Consider the following 20342-nt stretch of genomic DNA (forward strand, 5'->3'; position numbering starts at 1 on the left):
ATTCAGTGTTCATTTCCCTGACAAAGCAGTTCACACATTAATAAAGCACGAGACTGCAAAAATTAATAATAGCTCAACACGGCCACAAAAGCCAGACGAACTCCATCAAACTTAATTGGATGACCTTTTCTGTCAGGGTTCTGCCATCATGACCTGCTGAACTTTGTCAATAATTAATCTATAGATCACCTGCTTGTGATAAATCAAACCCTATTTCACTGCTTTTTTTAAAGCAGAAGGAGTAAAACCTAAGATTTGACATTGAACTGAAACAAATAAAAGGCTCCAGCCTTGCTTCTCAATTCTCCATTTTTCTTCATACAACATCTTTTTTGAAGAAAAAAAAATATTTTCTTCTTGGAAATATGCAGTTCTGAGAATCAAGCCTACATTTAGAAATTTGAGTCTGTTTTGAGTCACGAAAACCTTTCAAAGGAGACCTTTGAACACATACACATATTTTTCTTTCCTTTTTTTCTGTTCTGTGCCAGAGACTGTATTGAAGCACAGTGGATAAAAGCACGCAGAACAAGTGTCTTGTATCTGAGCAAAGGGCAACATTTGTGCATGCTCTTTTTGTGCTTACCATTTATCACGAAGTGAAACCTAATGAATGTCCTTGAGAAATCCTTTCGGCTACATGATTCACTTGTTTTGCTCACACAGTTCTTGTTGTTTGAGTTATGTTAAAGACAAGAAATAAAACATGAACACATATCAGTTTCAGTGCTAAGCCTCAATTAAAAACACTCACCAGTCTTCTGGGTGGCGAACAGGATGACGAGGGCAACGACGACGATGAACAGCAGAGAGACGATAGTGATGAGGCTGATTTCCAGAGAGGTCCAACGGGGCTTCTTTGCCGATTTTGGAGTATTGGTCTCTGTCATCCTCAGGTCTCCTCTTTCACCAGCCAGCTGTATCAACTCACCTAATGGGGAAATAAACCATTAGTCAATTTATTAACAAACCTGTTCCAGTCACAGCTTCCTGTTGCTGAATAAGGTCCAGTTCGCACCTGGTTTTTCTAGAACCTCTTGCCATCAGTTTCCAAAACTCCAAAGAAGCTCAATAGACGGGCCTCGATGCCTCCAATAGACACCGTGAGACCGTGAGTAAATGGCGAGGTCACCATCGCTGTGGTAACCCAAAATATGGATGGGGACAAAGACAAACTGGGACGTCAGGGTGGATTTCCACTTGCAGACTGGGTGATATGTGGTCTGACCTCTGTTTTGTAATCTCTCCAGCAGCCCTAAAATGCAGTTGCCACATCGACAGTCTGGCCACAGACAAAACGGATTTTGATAACTTTCCTGTTCGTTTGGAGAAAATAAGACAATGGGACGTGTTGAGAAACGTCTGGGAGGTTGCATCACTGATTAGGAAAGAACTTATTCTTGGTTGTGTGACTACGATGTTGCCATGATGACTAAAAAATGTTAAAGATATAATCACACTACGTAAGGGGAGTATCGCTTTTATTACAATAAATTCTTCAGAAACTTCTCAATAATTAATAAAAAAGTAAATCTGTATTTGCATTATAAGCAAACATTTCATAGGCTTACCTTTTTTTTCTTTTTACTGGATTGTAAATCTCAGATGATGGGCTCAGAGTCTATGAGGATGAGTCTATACTTGTCATCCACAAATTCTCTCAGATTACGATCTGAACTTCTGGAGGACCAATCATTGCCTCCAGTCCGAATAAATATGGTGGTATAATGAAAAGTTTACTTTAATCCTAACTCTATTAAAGGTAAGAATATATTTGGGCCATGAATCTGTTGTAATGCACATGCATAAAACAAATATCTCCCTGGATAACATTACTCAAATTGCAACAATTAACATGCAATATTAATTTCATAGATTTGGGAACAATTACGGCAACTCTGTTTTAAATAAAATCAAGCATACCATTGTGTAAAAAAAAAAAGAAAAATTCCCTTCTCACCCACCACGGGTGGTTCTTATCCTCTGAGCTCGGGTCCTCTACCAGAGGCCTGGGAGCTTGAGGGTTCTGCGCAGTATCTTGGCTGTGCCAAGGACTGCACATTTCTGGACTGAGATGTCTGATGTTGTTCCTGGGATCTGTTGTAGCCACTGCTCCAGTTTGGGGGTTACTGCCCCGAGGGCCCCGATGACCACAGGCACCACTGTGGTCTTCACCTTCCAGGCCCTCTCCAGTTCTTCCCTGAGGCCCTGGTATTTCTCCAGTTTCTCGTGCTCCTTTTTCCTGATGTTGCAATCACTTGGTATTGCTACATCTACCACAACGGCTTTCCTCTGATGTTTATCCACTACGACAATGTCTGGTTGGTTCGCCATTACCATTTTGTCTGTCTGGATCTGGAAGTCCCACAGGATCTTAGCTCTGGCGTTCTCCACCACCTTTGGGGGTGTTTCCCACTTTGATCTCGGGGTTTCCAGTCCATATTCTGCACAGATGTTTCTGTACACTATGCCTGCCACTTGGTTATGTCGCTCCATGTACGCTTTCCCTGCCAGTATCTTGCACCTGCTGTGATGTGCTGGACTGTCTCAGGGGCCTCCTTGCACAACCTACACCTTGGGTCTTGTCTGGTGTGGTAGATCTGGGCCTCTATTGCTCTGGTGTTTAGGGCCTGTTCCTGGGCGGCCAGGATGAGGGCCCTGTGCTGTCCTTGAGTCCAGCTTTTTCCAGCCATTGGTAGGATTTACTGATATCAGCCACTTGGGTTATTTGCTGGTGGTACATCCCATGTAGGGGCTTGTCCTCCCATGTTGGTATCTCTGGCACCTCAACCTCCGTTCCCTGTTGTCTGAGACATTCACTGAGCACATTGTCTGTTGAGGCTTTGTCCCTGATGTATTTATGGATCTTAGTTGTTTCGTCCTGGACAGTGGTTCTCACACTCACTAGTCCTCTGCCTCCGTCCTTGCGGCTCGTGTACAGTCTCAGGGTGCTGGATTTGGGATGGAACCCTCCATGCATGGTTAGTAGCTTTCTAGTCTTAATATCTGTGGCTTTCATCTCCTCCTTTGGCCAGCTGATTATTCCAGCAGGGTATCTGATTACTGGCAGGGCATAGCTGTTTATCGCACGGATTTTGTTCTTGCCATTGAGCTGGCTTCTCAGGACTTGCCTTATTCGTTGGAGGTATTTAGCTGTGGCTCCTTTCCTTGTGGCCTCATCGAGGTTGCCATTTGCTTGTGGTATACCTAGGTACTTGTAACTGTCCTCTATGTCTGCTATTGTTCCTTGTGGGAGTGAGACTCCTTCTGTGTGGATCACCTTCCCCCTCTTTGTGATCAGCCGACCACATTTCTAGTCCGAATGACATTCCAATGTCAGTGCTGTAGATCCTGGTGGTGTGGATCAGTGAGTCGATGTCTCGCTCACTCTTGGCATACAGCTTGATGTCATCCATGTAGAGGAGGTGACTGATGTTGGCCCCATTTTTGAGTCGGTATCCATAGCCAGTCTTGTTGATAATTTGGCTGAGGGGGTTCAGGCCTATGCAGAACAGTAGCGGGACAGGGCATCTCCTTGGTATATGCCACATTTGATGGACACTTGTGCAAGTGGTTGCAGTTGGCTTCAAGGGTGGTTTTCCACAGCCTCATCGAGTTTGCAATGAAGGCTCTCAGAATCCTGTTGATGTTATACATCTCTAGGCATTCAATGATCCAAGTATGCGGCATTGAGTCATAGGCTTTCTTGTAATCGATCCAAGCCATGCACAGGTTGGTGTGTCGGGTTTTGCAGTCTCGGGCAACTGTGCGGTCTACGAGGAGTTGGTGTTTGGCTCCTCTGGTATTTACACCGATACCCTTCTGTGCCGTGCTCATGTGTTTATCCATGTGTTTGCTTATCTTGGCCGCTATGATGCCTGACATGAGCTTCCAGGTTGTGGAGAGGCAGGTTATTGGTCGGTAGTTGGGTGGGACTGGACCCTTTGATGGATCCTTCTGGATTAGGATTGTCCGCCCTTCAGTTAACCATTCAGGGTGAGTCCCACTTTGTAGCAGCTGGTTCATTTGGGCTGCCAGTCGCTCATGGAGAGCAGTGAGTTTCTTTAGCCAGTAGGCATGGATCATGTCAGGCCTGGTGCTGTCCAGTTTTTCATACCTGAGACTCTTTCTTGAACATCTGTCACAGTGATGGTTACCGGGGCTTGCTCAGGGAGGTTGCTGTGGTCCTCTCGTAGAGAGATCAGCCACTGTGCATTGCTGTTGTGGGACGCCTCCCTTTCCCATATGCCTTTCCAGTATTGTTCAGTCTCCAGCCTTGGTGGGTCTGCTCTGTTGTTATTACCCTGCCATTGAGAGTACACCTTAGCTGGTTGAGTGGAGAAGAGCCGGTTAATCCTTCTGGATTCATTCTCCCTTGTGTATCTCTTTAGGCGGCTGGCCAAGGCTTGGAGCCTCTGTTTGGCAGTCTCGAGTGCTTCAGGTATGGGCATCTGGCTGTACTTTCTGGGTACTGGTCTTTTCATTGTACCCTTGTGGAGCTCTGACAGTTGGCTCACTTCCCTCCTTGTTACCTTGATTTTAGCCTCTAACCGTCTTTTCCATGGTGGGTATTGGGTCTCATGGTTGCTCTTATAGCCAAGTATCTCAAGGATCACTGATGCTGAGTTGTAGATCAGCTCATTGGTTTCTGTTATGGTGTTGGTAGGGATCGTTCTCAATGCTGCATTCACATTCTCAATGAGACTTTCTGATGGTACTTCACTCAGCCGTTGTAATTGGCGCCGGGGAGGCCTGGTTGTCATTCGGGTCATGATTCTCTCTCAGGTCAGCAGCTGTCTCGTTCAGCTCTGTTTCGCTCATTGGGGCCGTGTATCCCCTCACTGGGTGGGGACTTGTAGTTAAGTCCCCACAGTCCTGACATCCGGGTTCCTCCTTTTGCCGTAGCATTTGTGTTGTATCTCGTCAATCTCAAGTTGTGATAGCAGTTGCCGTTTTGCGGATGTTGGAACACTGAGCTACTAGTTGTTTAGCGCTTAGTGTTGACTGGGGATGTCGAAGTAACCATTCCTTCCCCAGTCTTTGCATGTAACCTCTCTCACTAGGGTTACTTGAGTAGTAGCATTCCAACAGATCCACATTTTCATCTCTCGCCCATTTCCGTCTTGTTCCAGTAGCCCATTTGTCATCAAGGTGCTCTGGTTCCCCAACACCTGACGCAGACCTTGTTTGGCCGGGCGACGTCTGAGCCGGCATGTTATGCAACTTAGTATCTCTCATGGTATGAGGTAGGCAGTAGCTTGAAGGGTCTTGCCTAAGGACCCAGACTGGATTCGAACCCTGCCCTCTCGGGTGATATACTGATGCCTTATGTATTGAGCTATCCAGTCAGCTATATTGAGCTATCCAGTCAGCTATGAGCTATCCAGTATATATATATATATATATATATATATATATATATATATATATATATATATACATATACATGTACGTCTCAGTCAGCAAGAGGAAACTGCGATGTAGTGAGATTGTTCTATTGCATTCAATGGTCTACCAGAAAAATGTAATACCGGTCAGTGCCTGAATAAAAATGAAATTCTGGTGAGTGTTTTCAAAGAGCTGTCAACAGTGACCATCTAATCCAATGCTGAACTTATTTTCATGTTTTTGTTTGGTTGTTTCTCTTATTTTCCAATGGAAATGCTGCAAACTATTCCAAAACAATGCATTTTAAACCTATCCATAACATTTTTTTATTTTATTTTTTCTTTTAAGAAATGATTTTGTTTCAGCTTGAGATATTGAATTTACCATAAAGAACCTGACAGACTACAGGTTTCAGACCCTCCATACTGAAAATGGAGCGTCTGGCTCCACAAAAAAAAGGCTCTTCCAACCAATAAAACATGAAACCTGGAGGCTCTTGAGGAATCATGATGAGGTGAAGGGAGAATGGGCTTTTGTTATTATAACAAAGTCAATGTCAGCCCATTAGTTCAGCAGCTGACAAACTAAATGGGAGATTACTGAGATTTAGATAGGATTTTAAAAAAAAATCTATAACTATGCAACTTGAATGCTAAATCTGGTTAGTTTTTTGTTTTTGCCAATGTCATTTAAATATCCAAGTCTGTTATCGATATTTGATTTGATCAATCAACTGCTTTCCTATTGAGAAACAAATATAGAAGAACATGTATAACAGTACAAAAGTGGACACTTTTTCAAAGCCCGCCTGACAAAACTGAAAACAAGAAGTGGAAAGCAGAGATGAAGGACGAGCTGCAGTCATAAAAAGGACAAAAAGAGGAAAAAAGAGCAAGAGGTGAGAACAACTCAAGTTCTTACCCTCACGGCTCTGCACTCCAGATCAAGAAACGGCAGAGAGAGATAAAGTGGAAAAAAATGAGCAGCAGCAGACAAAAAGCCAGACTTGTCCACTGCTCCTTACAGTCAAGTGTTGTTTTCCTCTCAGGGGCCAGGAGAGAACTTAACAAAGTTCATGTAACAAGCACTTAAGTCTATCTGTGAAGGTCTGAAGGCAATTAATCCTTAATCCCTTAACAGCGCCGCATGGACTTGTGCACACAGACACGCATCCACAGCCATGCTCCGGCACACTTTTTACAAGCCAGTGCCATGAGGTGTCTGCGCAGATGGGTGGGTCTCAGTGTGAGCAGCCCAGGATGAGAACATCGCATGACCAAAGTCTCTTTGCTCCCTCCGAAGGAACAGGCCCATCATTTGAGGCGCACGCGTACATTTATTACTGGAAAATATTTTCCTGCTGAGTGTCAAATTGCCCGTCATTCCTCTGCATGACAAAACAATACGCTGACGTAAAGTAAACTTCCCTGATTATGGTCATTATCCAACCGCACACTGTCTCCTGGCCCCGAAGGCAGTGTGATGACATCACCGCAGGTCACGAGATTTAGCACAGGAGCACGACGACCGAATGCAACTTTACAATCAGTAGGTGAGGAAATGAAGTAGGAGATATTGCTGAGATTAAGAAAGAAAGACAGGAAGAAACAAAGAAGGAAAAAAAGTGATAAGACAGAGGGAGGACACGAGTTGACTTCCTGACAGCTCCTCTATGTCTGCAGGAGAGGGCAGGCAAAAAAAAAAATCCCAGATTTCTGTGACAGTGAACCCACAGCTTTAATAAAACTGTGTGCATGTCAGCACTGGAGTCCATGCGTGATCTTTATTCCCTCCAGCTCTGACAAACAACTGCATGTCAATGGGGTTTATCAAAAGGGAGAAGTGGTTGGGTTACACACGGGGCAGACTTGGCTTTTAAAGTCAGTGAAACTCGCACTACACATTGCAAAGCAATACCACAGGCAGTTTTTAAAATTTCGCTTGGTGACCTCCTTGTCACTTGTCATTGGATGAAATGTAGCTTTACGACTTCTTCGCTCTGTGTGCAAAGGCGTAAAAAAAAAGTATTGTAGTCTTAAAGGTTTCTTAGGCAGAATTCAGCCACACTGGACGGTTTCGGCTGCAGCATTTTAAATGGATCCAAGTCCAGATTTTGACTACAATTCAAACCCTTTATTTCCTTTAAGGTGGCGGACTTGCAAGTGATTTTCAGATCATTATTCTGCTGCATAATTCAAATGCTTTAAACCAATGTTCAGACATTCTCCTTCAGGATTTTCTGAAGGAGGGAAGAAATTATGATTCCGTTCATTTCTTCCATTGTGTACCACTGTTAATCTACCATCTTGTACTGAGGTACTTAAATCACAGCATGTCAGTTTATCTTTTGGTTGTTTTTTTTTTGGACCAGTTGAGTTTTGTGCGATGGATCGTGACTCCTTGATGAAATTAACTCTATAGGTGACCTCTAGCCCATTGGAACATTTCTACTGAAGTCTTCTGACCAAATTTCCCTAGAGTAGGCCAAGCACACAATATAGAAGATTACTTCAAATCAACACTCATAAAGATGGGTACAAAATGTCTCTGAGGCCGGTATGAATTGGTGCATGGTCAGAATGAAATGACCTAAGGAAAAAACAATTTCCATTTATTTATTTATTTTTTATAAAGATTGCAGACGTAGGATGTAGCAAAGTGGGATTACAACCAGCACCTTCTCGCAGTCATTCTGGTATCGACGTAGCTACATGGTAGACAGCGTCTGTCTGTCAAATCCGTATTTCTCTGGGACCAAATGAGAAATGAAGACTGAATGAGTCCATGAAGCCATGCTGGAGTCTGTGGTGAGCCTCCCGTCTGGCGCTGGGCTCATGAAAATTGCTGGGTCACCTTGGAACTGACCTCTTCATCGCCTAGCAGTTGCCTATAATTATTTTCCCATCTCAGGTCAGTTATTTCAATCCGCCGTGACATCCGATTTCCTTCAATGGAAAGTCTTGTATCCATTGGAATAATAATCTGAACTTGAGAGCATTGTTGTTGAGTAGGATTTAACTGGGATTCAATATCCCAGTTAAATCCCAGTAGGGATGTATGCAACTGACTTTGGACCAGTAGATGATTGTATTGAGTTTTTTGTGAAGCGCCTTGACATGATATTTGTACTGTACATATATATCAGTAAGCTGAACTGACCTATATGCTTCCACATGTGTATTAAGACTGGATTTTTATTATAAATGCAAAGTTTTTGAAAAGTAAGCCCACCAACCTGTAGCCTTGCCAGTTGAAAGGCGTATCAAAACTAAACATAAAAACCGCTTATTGTCAAGTTATTGTATCTTGTTAATACTTGATGCTTCTTTAGGGATCAGAAACTGTCCCACTCAAAGTAAAGCTTCTGTTGTGGAAACTTTTAAGGCATTTATACAGCACATTTTCAGCAACACGGCCATTCAAAGTGCTTCACGTGAATTAGAAGGAAATACAACACCACAAACCAAAGAAAAGAGCAAAAGACAAAAACACAAAAAACACAAAAATAAATCACAGACTGATTATGTTTAAGAATAATTAGTCTGTGATGTATAAACTAGTAGGAGTTTCTCTGGATTCTGAGTTTGTTCTAATTCCGGCTTTGGGTTTTACCATCATATATGTGCATATCAATGATGTCTTTAATGAGTTTTACTCCAATAGACAGAGAGAAAGGAGCATCTACAACTTTAAACTCAGAACTTGCAGTTTCCAGGGAAAGTCTGCACCTTTTTTTTTTTTAACCGTAGTTCTTTCAAATGAGGTTTGGTGTTGGGTGAAAGCTTCCAAAAAGGCAAAAGACTTAAAACTCTTGTTCTCCACGCTCTCTGACGTGATCTATGGAAAACATTAACAGCCGTCGACCTCACAAACTACGTTGAAATTAAACCCATCATTCAGCGAGACATCACACCAAACGTGTCTGCAAATCAGCAGGGCGAAGTCACTTTTTCTGCAAACTGCATGCGACTCCCTGAACACATGGGGCATCTAAATGAGTATCAGTAGAAACGTGGCCTACTTTGCATGAAGGTATAACATTAAAAAAAGAAAAGAAAAGAAAAGAAAGGAGTTCTCAGCTCAGGGCCTTTGGCTCCCAAAAAAAAAAAAAAAAATCACTTCTGAGACAAGAGACATGGTGCCCAGAGGTGATGTGATCTAGATAAGAAGTACACCTCCTAAATTGCTTTCCTGATTGCGAGTAAAAATAACTTTTAAAGGGATATTGCGCCTACTGGTGCAGATAAAGTAATCGGAGAGGACGCCCAGCTGGACCACCGCTTTCCAACTGGAGCCAATTTACTAAACTGTCAAAACTCCAGTGATAAAAATATCCAGCACATGCAGCGCGCGCGCGCACCAAATGCGTGCCGGCGTCTCATCTCCTGTTGCACGTTGTGAACTCAGAGGGGGGGCGGAAGGGGGGAGGAGGGGGTCATGATCAACTGGTGCACGCTGCCCCGTGTCACCCATCCGGCTGCAGCACTCACGCCCAGAAATAATTTCATAAAAATCGCATTTATGCGTACGCACGCACGCACGCGCGCGCGCGTATGAGCACGCCGATCAACGCAGATGGCACCGCGTCGCGAGTCCGGCTCGGGCTGCGTGTGGCGACTCACCAGATATGTCAGGAAATTTTCGGTCGATGATATATATGGGCATCACATCCACTGATCAGATATCCATCAAATCCTCAAAGGGAGAGCAAAAAAATGCTGAACAGTCCGCCACTGATGAGCCCTCCGCTTAGAAGCCCCGATTTGAGCCAGACACGAGCCCGTTCCCGCCTCCCTCCTCTTCTTCTTCTTCTCCTTCTCCTTCTTCTACCTTCAGCTCTTTGTTCTAGAAGTGCATATTCAGACGGACGCGAACACGCTCCCGCGCACGGATCCCCTTTCCACAAGTACCAAAGCCGCACCGCGCATCTATCTACCCAGAGAGGATCGCTGAAGGAGAACGATCCATCAGCAGCGTGGCGCGGCGCAACCGCTCAAGTGCGAGAGCCACACGCGCGCGGGTGGAGAGGAAGAGGGGTCCCATATTCACAAAGCCCGTGACAGACGGCTTAGACAAAGAGGTGGAAAGGTTCCCAAGTTCCCTCTGCGGACGACTGTTGGCGCGACGTCAAAGAGCGACCCATCAAGGCGAAGAGTTGCGCCTTGGTGGTTTCGGGGCGCAGGTTCAATTCGGCAGTGGGATGAAAAGACGTGCGCCACTCTCAGCTACTTTCACGCGGAGCTCTTAGTAGATGTTAGGCAACACGGTGCCATGCAGACTGGCAGTCCTTGCCCTGGGCGAGCCTCTGTGCATTGTCTCTGATGTGCAAATGCACAAAAGTGGTTCGACAAGAATGAGAAAGGAGGAGAGATGTGTTAACTGTCTTTAAAAGAAAAGTAAGACTCTGAAGTGATTTGAATGATTATTATTTTTGTTTGTTTCTCTTGCGCAAATTTGCCCGAAAAGCTGAAACAGTGTCGGCTCGTGTTCAGCCGGTATGCTTGCATCACATTTAGGTTCTCTTGATGTCGATGAATAATGAAATGATAAGAACATATGCTTTTTAAATCTCAAACAACTTCTGTTCAGAATAACTGAGTTCAGGTTTGATCTGCGAGCTGCGGCTTCAATTTAAACACTTAACTGGAGGTGATTAAAAAGTCCAAAGTTACAAAAAGGAATCTAAAAATTGGCTGTCGATTTTGGTTTTGGGGGGATTTTTTGTAGGCCAGAATCAAGAGTTGGCCATATTTCCAACACAGAGGGAAGTCCAGACACTATTGACTGGAAATTGCAAAAAAGTAAAAAATAAACAAATAAACTTGGCATCTTTTTCTTGAGTGATGAGTAAGAAAAGCAGAAGATGTGTTCTATGTCCCTTCTAACCTGTAAACCCCATGAGATCTTATGTAATCCTATAAAGAATAATAGAGGAATGTTTAGGTTTTTGGGTGGACGGATGGACGGACGGACGGACGGACGGACGGACGGACGGACGGACGGACGGATGCTTAAGTAAGTGGTGGCATCATAAGGCCTTTGATGTGTTAAAGAGAGTTGTGTTTCAATGTCAGTCAGCCCAGTTAAGTGTTTCTCACTAAACACAGTCGATACCTCTTGCACAGGCTGCCATACACTGCCAGCACTTGACAGCTTTCGATAAGGACTGCATTGTGGGCTTATTAAAGGTTGTATTGTGCAACAGCCCTAGAGTACAGTTGTCACTGCGTCCTTATATTTGAAACAATGGATAATAAACGATGGCAGCTGCAGACATCCGGATGTTGCAAAGCGAGTACACCTCAGCTGCTTTGATTGTTTAAAACCAGGCCTTTCTTTGATATAAAAAAAGAAGCAATTTGTCTAAGCATTTTTAGCAATAAATGAGCAAAGAATTTCTGTTTGATTACATGCCAGCATGTGTGTTTTAACTATGTGAATGTGCCTCAAACTCTAAAGGAAATGACAGAATTTATGCTAAATATTTATGTAAATATTTAACGCAGATCCAGCTCACAAAGTCCACATGCAACATCCGTGTGCATACGATTACCCTGCAGTAGGATCTGACTCTCAACGATCAGAGCTGTTTGAAGCCATCAGTTGCCTTCTGGCTTGTTTTACATACATTTAGAAAGTGCAACAAAAAAAATTGCTCTAGAAAGAACATTTTAATTCACTCCACCATTATATTTTATTTCTTTACACCTAACAGGAACTTAAAGGTTGAATTGTGCAACCTTTAAGCGTTTGTGCAAACAGAGAACTCTGCAAACACATAAGGAGGTTTGAGGTTTTTTTGTTTTTTCTGGTTTAACAGCAAGAGTCGGCATCAAAGTAAGAAGAAAGCTAGGTATGCCGCTGTGGAGAATAAACGACCCAATTTCCGCTGGAGCGATAGCGTTTGGATGAGACGGTGTGATCAGTGAATGATCGTCTGTCGTGAATGCATATTGAGCTTAGATTGCTTATATAGGTGAATGTGTTGGAAGCAGTGAACAGTTTTTATAATGTTGTTTAGTTCTTATAAAAAAAACAATCAGAGAACATCAGCCGCAAGAGGGATGTAGACGCGGTAGAAGATGATTTATGATCTCTCTTTGTTATGTGCAATTTAGCCCAGTCTCACTGTAAGTCATGAAACAGAGGCAGAACATAAATTATTATATCCCTAAGTAAATTAAGGTTTATTTCGCAAAGTGTTTCGCATTAAAGTAAGTCATTCAAAGTGTAAAAAGTAACAAAAAGTGAGGAAAAACTGATGTCATTTTCAAGGAAAGGGTTTCTAGTGACTAAAGCTTTCTCTCCTTCAGGCTTCAGTCATGAATCCATCAGGCTCTCATTGCACGACCTTGATGACCTGCTGGTTACACAAGTGTGCCAAAGTCAATTTTTTTAAACCACAATCTTAAAGTGGAATGAGAAGCTGAAGGAGAGTTTGTTTAATTGGAGAAGCTGCAGACTGGACGTGTGGATCGAGGCCGTGTTCGTCGACATGCTTGTGAAACTCCCTTGGCTATTGACTGCATTTTGGATCGACTTGGGCCGTTTCTACACCAGACACGGTCCAAGTCATGTTTTCTCTGACAAGAGTTTTGTTGCGTTCCTCTGACACAAAACATAAATGCTTCCCACAATCCACAGAAGAAACTACCAGTTATGTAAGATTTTTTCATGTATATTAACATCTCCCTGTGGAATATCTGTAGTTTTATATATTTTTCTTTATTATAGAAAGGCACCACAAACCCATTATATAAACAAAAACTCTCCCTAAGAAGGAAAGAAGGAAGGAAAGAAGGAAAAATACATCTAAACTATTTAAACTCTTTTTTGGAGTTATTATCAGTAATAAAATCATCTGACAGTTTAAATTGTGTCTCTATTGTGCTGGTCTGGATGGTTTAAATGGCCTTTTCCATGTGCAGTTCCATCTCAGTCTTACACAGACACAAAACATGTGGTGAATAAATCGATTTTGCAGAGTTTTATTATTATGAAACATGTCAAACTAGTGGTGGTCGAGGGCCGCATCTCATCTGTCCGTGCATCAGTCAACTCCAAACCACTTCTTTGTTCCGTCACAATTATCAATTGGTTCCATTTTGATTATCATGCTCCAAACTTTGCAAGAACCGATCACCGCTTCCTCATGCACACAAAGCCAGCAGGCCAGAAACCTTCTCATCCATACTTGATGACAGAAACATAGACACGCCCACCAACCAGGTGTCAAAGCCCTGTGCTGCTGTCATGTCAATAATTACTTATTTCATTCATATGGCTCCTACAGAGCCGCAGTGAAAACGTGTTTGTCATTATTAACTCTTCGGTGCAAAAAGCTTATTGAAAATCAATTTATTCGCTGCATATTTGTGTCGGTTAAGGTTGAAATGGAACTGAATAGGAGAACGGCCCTTTAAACCATTTAGACCAGCACAATAGAGACACAATCAAAACCATCAGATGACTTGGTACCCGCGATAACAACTCGGAAATAGTCCTAAATAGTTTGGATGCATTTTTATTTCTTTCCTACTTATTGAAAGTTTGTGTTTATATCACAGGTTTGTGGTGCGTTAACTAAAGACAAAGATATAAAACTTCACATATTTCATAAGGAGACATTAACATTTGCAAAAAAAATAAAATTTACATACCCCTGTATTAAAAAAGTATGGCGAAAGGCTCACAGTATTCAATTAAGCCTCATGAACTGATCAGTTCATTATTGCCAGAGAACGCAAAAGAAAAATATCCCCCATCCCTTTGAGGGCTCCTTTCATTTAAGTAAAAAAAAACAAGAAGCAAGAATAAGAGGAAAGTTTAGTGAAGCAAAGACTTCTTCACAGATTGATTGCTGAGCCTGCTTTGAGTTTTCACAGTTTGGTGAAGTGATAAGACTGGAGGGCAGCTAGAGTTCTGTGGCAAGGGCCCAAAAAAAAAAAAAAAAAAAAAAACACAAATAAACACACCACAACGCTGCGTGGGGTCATTTAATTCTCACCACTGCTACGACATTGGACGATCTACGCCAAGAAGAATACAACGTCTGCTTTAGAAGACAGCAGTGGTCAGCAGCCAAAGACCAGTGGCGTGTGTTGCTGAACAAAGTATTGCAGAGATGTATTTTTCATGCTCTGAATCACCTACAGTGGATGTGATCTGGCTTAAAAATGGGAGATGAACAGGAAGCAATAAGATTTTCTGTAATGTTTGAGTTCTATAGTGTGCATAGAACTTTTGTCTGTGAAATGTTTGTTACCTTGTGGGTGTGCCGTTGCAGCGGCCATCTTGGAACCCTGCCAAGAAGGAGACCCACCTCAAATCCAACTCTTTTAATGGAGGGAGCAGCGATAGCTGTGGTTTGATTGGCTGGGGGTAAATTGAGAACCAGTGTACAGGCAGACTGCTGGATGTAGCAGACAGACTGACTAATGGGAAAGCTGCCATTTTGAACTGTGCTGTGATGCTGGAGGCCTAATAAACCAGCTTGGAATATTAAACACCCAAGTTTGCTGATTTTTTTTTTTTTTTTCTCGCTTCCATATTTTGTTACACCTGTCAGTGTAACAATATTTTATGCATTAAAGCAGCCCGGCTCCACTTCTTGCCTCTTTTGGTTCAGCGATTTGTCCATTTATAAGACTTTGCGCCGTCTTGCTGGCTCTGTTTGTATTTTATGAGTAAACAGAGGAGTTTATCTTTCTGGCTTGATGACAGAACAGTTTTGTGAAATTGGCTCACGTCACACTGGATGAGAGATGGTTTAACATTTTATAGCCTGCTCATTTTTTCACATTAGGGAGTGTCATTCACTTCTATGAGGCCCTTCAATCTACATGACCTTAAGGTTCGAAGGTTTTTGGTGGAGACATACTCTGTAGTTTAAAGTGGATGAAAAGTTCAGCTTTCTTTCTTTTTTTCTCTTTTTTTAAGATGAATTTTTCAGTACATGGAGGATGCCTTGCTGAATATAACCTTCTACTTGAGATCCTTCTAAATGGCAAGGGTGGTTTATTTTTGCAGCCCTTGTGGCTGTCAAGGTATAATATCCACAATTCCAAGGTTGCAAAATCCATCAAATAAAATAAACTTTTTGGGGGGAGAAAAAGAAAGTTACTTTGTTACTTTGTGGCAAAGCATGTTTTGAAATTGCATTTTGAAAACGGATCACGGAACATGAACGTGAAGGGGTGGAACCAACAACCCGGATCAGAATGCAAATTGAGACAATCAGAACGGTTTTGTGCGGTTTGACAATGAGTTTTATATGACTCATTGTCACATAAAACAACGGGTTGGTTACCAAAAGAATGATTCACACAGAGACGGTCGTCTTTTTTTTTAATTTTCAGCTTTAAGGCACATATGCAGTAAAACTCAAAGCTGTCATCAAGCACTGAAACAATAATATTGTATTTCTGCTGTTGTAGCAACTTTGGGAGAAACACACACACACACACACACACACACACACAATAGGATATTTGATGGAGCGGTTCATATTTAACTCACAAATTAATAAAGAATTTATGTTTTTGTGCCCGTGCTAAATAATCAGAGGCATAGTTGCTAAAATAAAAAATAATATAGATATAGATTTTTTTTTTCAAATGCATGTATTGTTAGAGGTGGTTTGTAAAAAATAAATAAATAAATAAAGTTGGATATTTTCTTTATTCTCAGAGTGTGTTGTTCAATTTCAAACGAGAGCACCCATCTTCTGTTTGTTCTTTTTAAAAATATTATTTCCAGTGATGCCACAGAGGACATGTCCTTCATGCAGGCCTGCAGCAAGTCGCGTTATTTTTCATGATCTGGTCCAACACATTTAAATTGCTGTACAAAAATAAATAAATAAATAATATCGCTACTACAGGAAGGGAGGGGATTAAACTGTCCTACAGGCTGCGGCTGGGATAATACTTTCTGATAGGAATGACAGTGAGAAAAATTCCTCATTACCTTTTGGTGCGACAGCTAAAGCCAGCTGCACACAGCAGGGTTGATAGTGTGTTGTCAGCTGCGGCACCAAGTGGTACGAACGGATCTGTCAAGTCTCTTTCTATCTGCGTCTTCCAGGCTTTCGGGGCCCTTCATGTGAGATAATTCAAAACGCAAACGAGGTGTTAAATCATCTCTCAGGCGTCGTTTCCGTGGAAGTGAACGTGTGCGCGCAGGTGCCATGTCTCTGTCGCCGCAGGTCGCGGCGGAAGCCGATCGATGCTCACAACAGCCGAAGAACAATCTGAGCCTGGACCGAATGCTGATGGGAACCCCGTTCCAACTCACATTAAAGCACAATCAGAGTCGAAGTGATGTGAGCTTTCTTTTGTCCAGCTGAGAAGACGGCTATAGACCTTATGAAGTCACTTAAACACAGACACACACACACAAATGTGGATTTGTACGCCATTGTAAGCGAATGCAGCCTTTTCCATTCATTTAATAAAGCAGAAAATAACCTGCTCTGCCATTCGATCCTGGTGCTTCTTGCTAAATGTCAGTCTGCCCTTGATTTTTTTCTTCTTTTCTTAGAGGAAACCTGGCAAGCGTCCAAACACCTCAGATGCTTTTCTCCAATAAGCTCTGCGCTGGTGGCAACCCAATCCTTTGGCAGAATCTTCTTTTTCTATGTGTGGTACTCGCACACATTACGTCCGTTTTGGAAAACGCGCACAGCACTTTCTGTCAGTTTTGTGCAGCATTTTACTAATGCTACTTTTTGTGTGAACTTATATATCTTTTGCTGCTGTTACACCTGAATTCCCCCCTGGAAGGACATTAAAGGCTGTTTCTGTTCTATTTGGTTCAATTCTTAAGGGAAATTTGCTGATCACATCAGATCAAGAGTCCAAAAGCTCCAGTGTTGTCCGCACTGAAGCGAAGAAGGTAGAGCACATCACTCTTATTCTAAAGTCTTCTCAGAGAATAGACTTTAAAATACTTTTGCAAGTTTATAAATCGCTGAATGGCCAAGCAACCAAAATGCATTAAAGATGGGTTTCTGAATAAACCTTTCAGACTTTTATGCTCATCTGATCTGGAACAAACTCCCAGAAAGTAATAAAAAATAATAATAAAAAAAACCCCACTGAGTTCATTATAAATCAGATTTAACTCCACCTATTTAGTGTTGCCCTTGATTAATATTTATCGGAACATCAATAATTTTTGTCTGTATTCCAGCTATTCATTACTTTCCTTTATGATGCCACAGTAGTGAAATATTTGCACTGCGTTCAGCGTGACCTTTTTCTTTTCTAATTAGTTTTTAGGAGTCAGTTCTGACACTTGCTGGACTTTTTGTTTTTTTGCACCCTTTCCTTTGACCGGATCCGCCTGGCCTCTTGCAAGTTCTTGACGGCTTAATCTATTTTTGATTTGGGTGCAGTTTTACCGTCAAAAAACCGTCCTTGCGTAAAACCACGATTGACACAGGACAGTGATTACGGGATGTGTTGCCTCTGAGGTAACCCGCGGCTGTCAAAAGGAGAACGATTTCAAGCACCACTCCCTGTGAAGTAAACTGCCATGTTTCACAGAGGCGATGTTGCGTTCGGGGTTATCATGCACTGTTAGTTTTACGCCACACTTTTGAACATGGGTCCAAAAACAATCAAACAAAGAAAAAAAATGCTATTTTAGTCCGTTCTGACCAAGATTGTGGCCTTGATTCACTGGAATTTACTGCCACGCAACAACTGATGCAGTTTTTGCTTTTTTTTTAATCAATCTGAAAACTTTGCAACACAACTGTAAATGTTATATGAATGACATGACAGCGTGCGTACCACTGCGTGCATGTCGTTCGCTTCATGCTATAGCGGCTTTGATCCTGAGCGACGTCAGACCCCCCACCAAGGAGTTTCTCTCCTGAGTGAGTATCCAGAAGAGAAGTCACTCCAAGGCTGGACTGACTGACGTTTTCAGACCCAGCGTTGTACATGCATCTAAAAGATTTGTTTGACATGCAGCCTCTGCTTTTACGTGTTCCATCTTTGTGTTCCTTTGCTTTAAACATAAAGGAAAAAAAGCCCCTCTAACCCCTTTTTCTCTGTTGGCCATTTAAGTTCTGCTTGCTGTCAGTAAACGCAGCATGTTATGGACTCCCGGAGAGTGTTGGATTTTAATTGCACTGTGCTTGGTGAGACGCCGGTATTAAACAGCTATTGCTGCAGAAACAGGCACTTGTGCGAACGCAGACGTTACCAAACGTGTTGTTTCTGTGGAGTGAAAGCGGTCGTGCCTCTTGAGCCGTTTCGCTCCTGGTCATTTTTAGAGATTCGACTAAAATGAAGCCTCGGTGTATTTTGCTGAGATTCTCACAAAAAGAAAAGAGGCACATGCTTGCGGAATGGCATGAAAAATGAAACATATTTTATGGGGTTTTCTTGGGAATGAAATCCAGAAAAGGTGTCTATATTTACATAAATTTGGACCCCCTTTATTCCGATGCCTCTAAATACAGTCTCATGCAAATTCTTGCCTTCGAAGTCACCTTGTTGGTAAATAGAGGCGGCAATCTTATTGCAAATCCAGCTATTGTGTGAAGGTGTGTTGTTGAACATTAGCGATCAAACAACATCACAAAATGCAAGGGAACTTAGTGAACAGGATGGCGCTAAAGTCGTGGAGAAGTTTAAAGCAGGGTTAGCTTATGAATATCTAAAATCTCAAGCTGCTCAATCCCTCATCTGAAACTAGAAAATGTGTGCCACAATGGCAAAAGGCCATAATTCAGAAAAAACATCAAAAAATACCAGCAACTCTGGAGGAACTCCAGATGTCAGACATCTTCTGTGTCCTATCAACACGCTGGCAAAAACCAGAACAATTATTACTCATGCAAAGTGGTACTTCATGGATGAAGAGCAAATTCACAAATACGCCTGTGCCTTTTTTTAAACATTATTTCAGAAAACAAAATTGTAGTAGAAGTTTTTTTTCAGTGAGTGGCATTTCAGTGGTGATCTAAAGTGTCGGTAAAATATGGGGTTTATGTTTGTTTCCACCTGATGTGTTTCTAAAGGTAAAAACAACAACGCGAGGAAATTACTTTTTTTGTTTTCACCAAATCGACAGAGGTTTCATAAATCTCAGGCTATGTTTCAGAGAAGTCATATCCAGTGTAAGGTGAGCCACTGAGACTGGACCAGTGAAAGTATCACATAATTTGAACCGTACATACTGTACTGAAAGTAGAGAAAACCCTTTAATTTTATAACAAAAGGAAAAGTACAAATTTGATGCCACTTTTGGGGATGCTGGAGGCAACTCAAGAAAAAAAAAAAAGGTGCAGGAAAGAAATCTGGACTTTTTTGAAGTCAAGAAGACATAAAACGACCCAAAGAAGTCCTGTTTGAAATTAACCTTTGACTGGAAGGTGACAGGACATGTACGCTGTTCATTACCCTAATCATAACATCGCCAAGGTAAAACGTCAGTGTTAACATTGTGCTATGTGGATGAATGGATCTCAAAAACATAAAGAGAAGGTTTGTGAGTAGCCAAAGCACAGGCATATAGGCACACCACGTTTGTTTTTTAATTCTTTGCTTTCTTCTGTGCAAAAATGTGCGAAACCACAAAACATGGCAACATTTTTATGCTTCGGGGGAATATGCATCCAGCACCCGTCTCTGTTTAAAATAAAACAACACTCTTTGTCTCTATAAATGCATTAAAGCAGGGCAACTCTTTGGCATCAGCGTTTCGGTAGTCGGCCTCGTGGTTATGTGCCACGGCAACTCTTCAGGAGTCTTGATCTATTTTCACTCAGACCAACAAGCGTGAGTCACGTCTGTGAGACTACGAAAACTGCATCAACTACCACCGCAAACACGACGCAGACGGCAATTGGGCAACAACGCAAACATTTTTGTTCACTTCTGAAAGGCACTGATCCCCCTTTCTCAATAAAAGTGACTCATTAACACTAAGTTTCAAAC

General features: G+C 42.2%; 1 protein-coding gene across 3 annotated transcripts in view; it reads right to left on the reverse strand.

The window, feature by feature from the left end:
* Positions 1 to 11165, reverse strand: part of LOC129370015 (neprilysin-like) — a 54794-nt gene extending 43629 nt beyond the window's left edge. Inside the window, exons 1-2 of one of the 3 annotated variants that reach the window (XM_055045760.1) lie at positions 10011 to 11165; positions 755 to 931 (exon numbers count right to left, since the gene is read on the reverse strand). In XM_055045760.1, coding sequence (XP_054901735.1) covers positions 755 to 931; positions 10011 to 10053 — 220 coding nt within the window. In that variant the 5' untranslated portion in view covers positions 10054 to 11165. Of the gene's footprint in view, positions 1 to 754; positions 932 to 1018; positions 1817 to 6309; positions 7109 to 10010 lie in introns of those variants that run through there. The other 2 variants (XM_055045761.1, XM_055045762.1) reach the window with 2 other exon arrangements.
* Between the last annotated feature and the right edge of the window lie 9177 nt (positions 11166 to 20342).

The sequence above is a fragment of the Poeciliopsis prolifica genome, unplaced genomic scaffold, assembly GCF_027474105.1.
Source record: "Poeciliopsis prolifica strain line A6 unplaced genomic scaffold, Auburn_PproV2 SCAFFOLD022, whole genome shotgun sequence".
Lineage (NCBI taxonomy): Eukaryota > Metazoa > Chordata > Actinopteri > Cyprinodontiformes > Poeciliidae > Poeciliopsis > Poeciliopsis prolifica.